This window comes from Eurypyga helias, unplaced genomic scaffold (assembly GCF_000690775.1).
Source record: "Eurypyga helias isolate BGI_N326 unplaced genomic scaffold, ASM69077v1 scaffold29969, whole genome shotgun sequence".
Taxonomy (NCBI): Eukaryota; Metazoa; Chordata; class Aves; order Eurypygiformes; family Eurypygidae; genus Eurypyga; species Eurypyga helias.
In genome coordinates this window covers 1-3,001 of record NW_010273167.1, presented here as the reverse complement: position 1 = coordinate 3,001, position 3,001 = coordinate 1, and the positions used below count along the sequence as shown (strand labels likewise).

Genomic DNA, 3,001 nt, shown 5'->3' with positions numbered 1-3,001 from the left:
TCCCCTGCTTCCAGCAATATCTGACATGACGAGGCAGCCCAGGAGACAGGCGGGCGGTCCAGCCGTGTCAGGCCCCAGGCTCAAAGGATACCATTTTGTTGTAGTCTTCAAGGAGCATCTTGATGCTGTTGGTGAGATCTTGACGCTGTTCCTGCGCAAAGAGGGGAGCGCAGCGAGTGAGCAGTAGATCAGCTGAAGAACAACTGTCCTCTCAGTCCCTGACAGCATGGGGGGGAAACTCAGCCAGGGCCAGTACCCAGCTCAGACCGCGGCTGCGGCCGCTCACTGCAGCTAGAAGTGATTCAGCATTCAAGAGAAGCGAAACACCCGTGCTCAGGAAGCACCAAAGCCCCTGGGCTTGCACCACTGCCTGCCTCTCCTCAGCATCCACGCTTTCCTTGCCCCAGAACGGAAACTCACAGCAAAATGCTGAAAGGGGGCATTAGGTGCTGCCTCAGGCCACTCATCACCAGTTCCCGGCGCCGTCAGATGGGGAAGGGAGGGCAGGTATGGTGACACTATCAACAGCCTTCCAGAGACAGGGACTGGAAGAGTGCAATGCTTTACCTCAGTGGCTTAGTGAAAGGGGGAATGCCAGCTCGTTAAACCCACCACTGGTTATTCCATGTCACTGAAACCTCTGTTTTGAGCACGGTTATGGTAGGCAAAGCACTTTTCCAACTCGGATTCAACTGTCAGAAATCCTGGCTACTTCCCCACCCAGTGCTTAAACTTCTTTAAGGTTGAAACAACCTGCCATGAATGAGCAATTCAAGCAGCTGCAAGCGCAGGGGTGTCCGTACAGCCACTAACAAACGGTTCCTCCTCCTTTGTCCTGGCCCGGTTATCCCAGGAAGGGGGAGATTCGTCCTCCCCCGTGCTAGTCAAGACTGTCAGCAATATTCACGCTACCTGCTGCTGTATGTGGATTTGAGAGAGCCGTTGCAGTTTGGCTGCATGGTCAGGAACTGCTGAAAAGACAGAAGAAAAATACATTTTGCTTGTCTCACATCACATGGGCTTAGTTACCCAAATAAAGACCATCCCTCCTCCACCAGTACCTCACAGCAGAACTCCTCACTGAATGTGAGCACTACACGCCACAAACGAGCCTTTTATAGCATACAAAACCCTTGTCTACCTTGTACCTTAAACACCAGGTTTATGTGCTCAGTGCTTCTGGACAGCATGGGTTAGGGGGTGCCTGCACTGAGAACTACGCCAGAGTAAGCTACTTGGGTGAATGTTAGGGCAAGCCGTTAAAAAGGCACCTCTGTCCACGCTAAGAGCTGGGATGTTCCGGGCACAAGAGAGCCCGTAGGCAGGAGTGGCTCCACAGCCTGCTGACTGTACACAGTGCTCACCAGTCTCCACACCCTCTGCGCCAAGCTTTACTCACACCAGGTTGCGTGCTTAGCAGTCCTCGAGTCTCAGGCTCAAGAAAAAGGAAACAAATTAGGCAACAGATTGGGGGTGGCACCTGCAGCTCAAACTTGCAGAACATGCATACCTTGGATACTGGTGCTGTCCAAGATGGGCTGGAGGTTCTTCACCTGCTCCAGAAGGGCTGCCCGGGAGGGAATAACCTGCTCCTCTGGTGGGAAGGGAGAAGAGCAACATCAGTAAATGCCAGACGCTGCTTTGGCTTTTGGCAAATACTGGTGTGGTAACTTTTCTGGCTGACTTAGCTATACAGGGGGGCTTGCTTATGAATTCCTTTCCTCTTTTGTGTTGCTCATCCCTGGATCTTGGTTCACACCAATTTAAGGCAGGAGAATATCTACCAAGTTTCATTAGCAGACCATACCAACACAAGGCTGAACCAAATTCTTTGGTACAAAAGAGGACATGGCTAGAAGGTGTCTGAAATACATCCAAAGGTCTTCCATTTTTATCACAGCCTAGAGAGTATTGTAAGCGGAGTGGGGAAAACTGTTCTAGCTCCAGTTCCAAACGTCAACCTTTTATTAATTCAGGATTAAACTGATTAATACTAAAAAGATCAGAATTGATAAAACTGAAGCGTGGACGTGCACAAGAGAGAGCACTAAGGGTGACCAACATCCTTGTACAAACCATTCCTCTGAGAGTTTCAGAGAGGGGCCTTGCCAGATCTTCACAACTACAGAAAAGAAATCCATCCCGATCCAGATTAGGTAAAAGACAAGTTTTGCAGTGCTAAGAAAACCAAACCTGCCAAACCCTGTCTCCTCTCATTTCATGCCATACCTGCCAAGATGAACTGCAGCTTCATGGTGTCTGGAATAGCCATCCTGTCAACATACTGAGGGTCAAGGTATTTTATTACATCTTCAACTAGAGTGAAAAACGGGTTTGGAGACAAGAAGTAAAAGAGACATGATTGCATTTACAAGTGCAATTTTCCCCCATGCTAACCATCAGGTTAATTTGTAAATGCTGCCCTCTTAGGATTGGATTGGTTTGGGGTTTTTTTGGTTTTGTTTTTTTTCAGATTCATGAATTTCTAATGCACTTGAAAATATGTTACTTTGGAGCACTGTGACCAAGAACTGACAAACGGCTCAAGCTTGGTATGGACATCTGCAACACTTACTTTTTACTTATACAATGATATTAAAGGTGAGTGAAATCTGCTTCTAACTGCCCTTCAAACAAAAACAACCAATAGGCCCCCACCCTGATCCTTAAAGTCATCTACAAATACACGGTTTATGTTTTACCACCAAACGGCCACTGCATCCTTGGATCACCACGACCCTCCCTACGCAGCTTGCTCCTTCCGTGAAGTCAGACAGCAAAACTCGTCTTTGCAAGACAAAGCACCAGGCGATGTTCACCCCAGTTCGGAGGCAGCTCCCCACATTCATCCCCCAGTGGCTGCAGGCGTTCCTTACTGCTCCCACCATGCACACAGGAGACCTGCTGTCTCACGCCCGAGGATCCCAAGCGTGCGGGAAGCAATTTCAGGAGCTCATGCGTTTCAGGAACTCGGCAGCCCCCGGGGGTTCCAGGACAGGCG

At 49.3% G+C, this 3,001-nt stretch overlaps 1 protein-coding gene across 1 annotated transcript in view; it reads right to left on the bottom strand.

The window, feature by feature from the left end:
* Positions 1 to 2,316, bottom strand: part of DCTN3 (dynactin 3 (p22)) — a gene marked incomplete at its 5' end in the record, with an annotated part of 2,980 nt that extends 664 nt beyond the window's left edge. The window contains 4 exons of the mRNA XM_010159391.1: positions 90 to 151; positions 913 to 971; positions 1,511 to 1,594; positions 2,230 to 2,316. Coding sequence (XP_010157693.1) covers positions 90 to 151; positions 913 to 971; positions 1,511 to 1,594; positions 2,230 to 2,316 — 292 coding nt within the window. The remainder of the gene's footprint in view (positions 1 to 89; positions 152 to 912; positions 972 to 1,510; positions 1,595 to 2,229) is intronic.
* Positions 2,317 to 3,001: the final 685 nt, after the last annotated feature.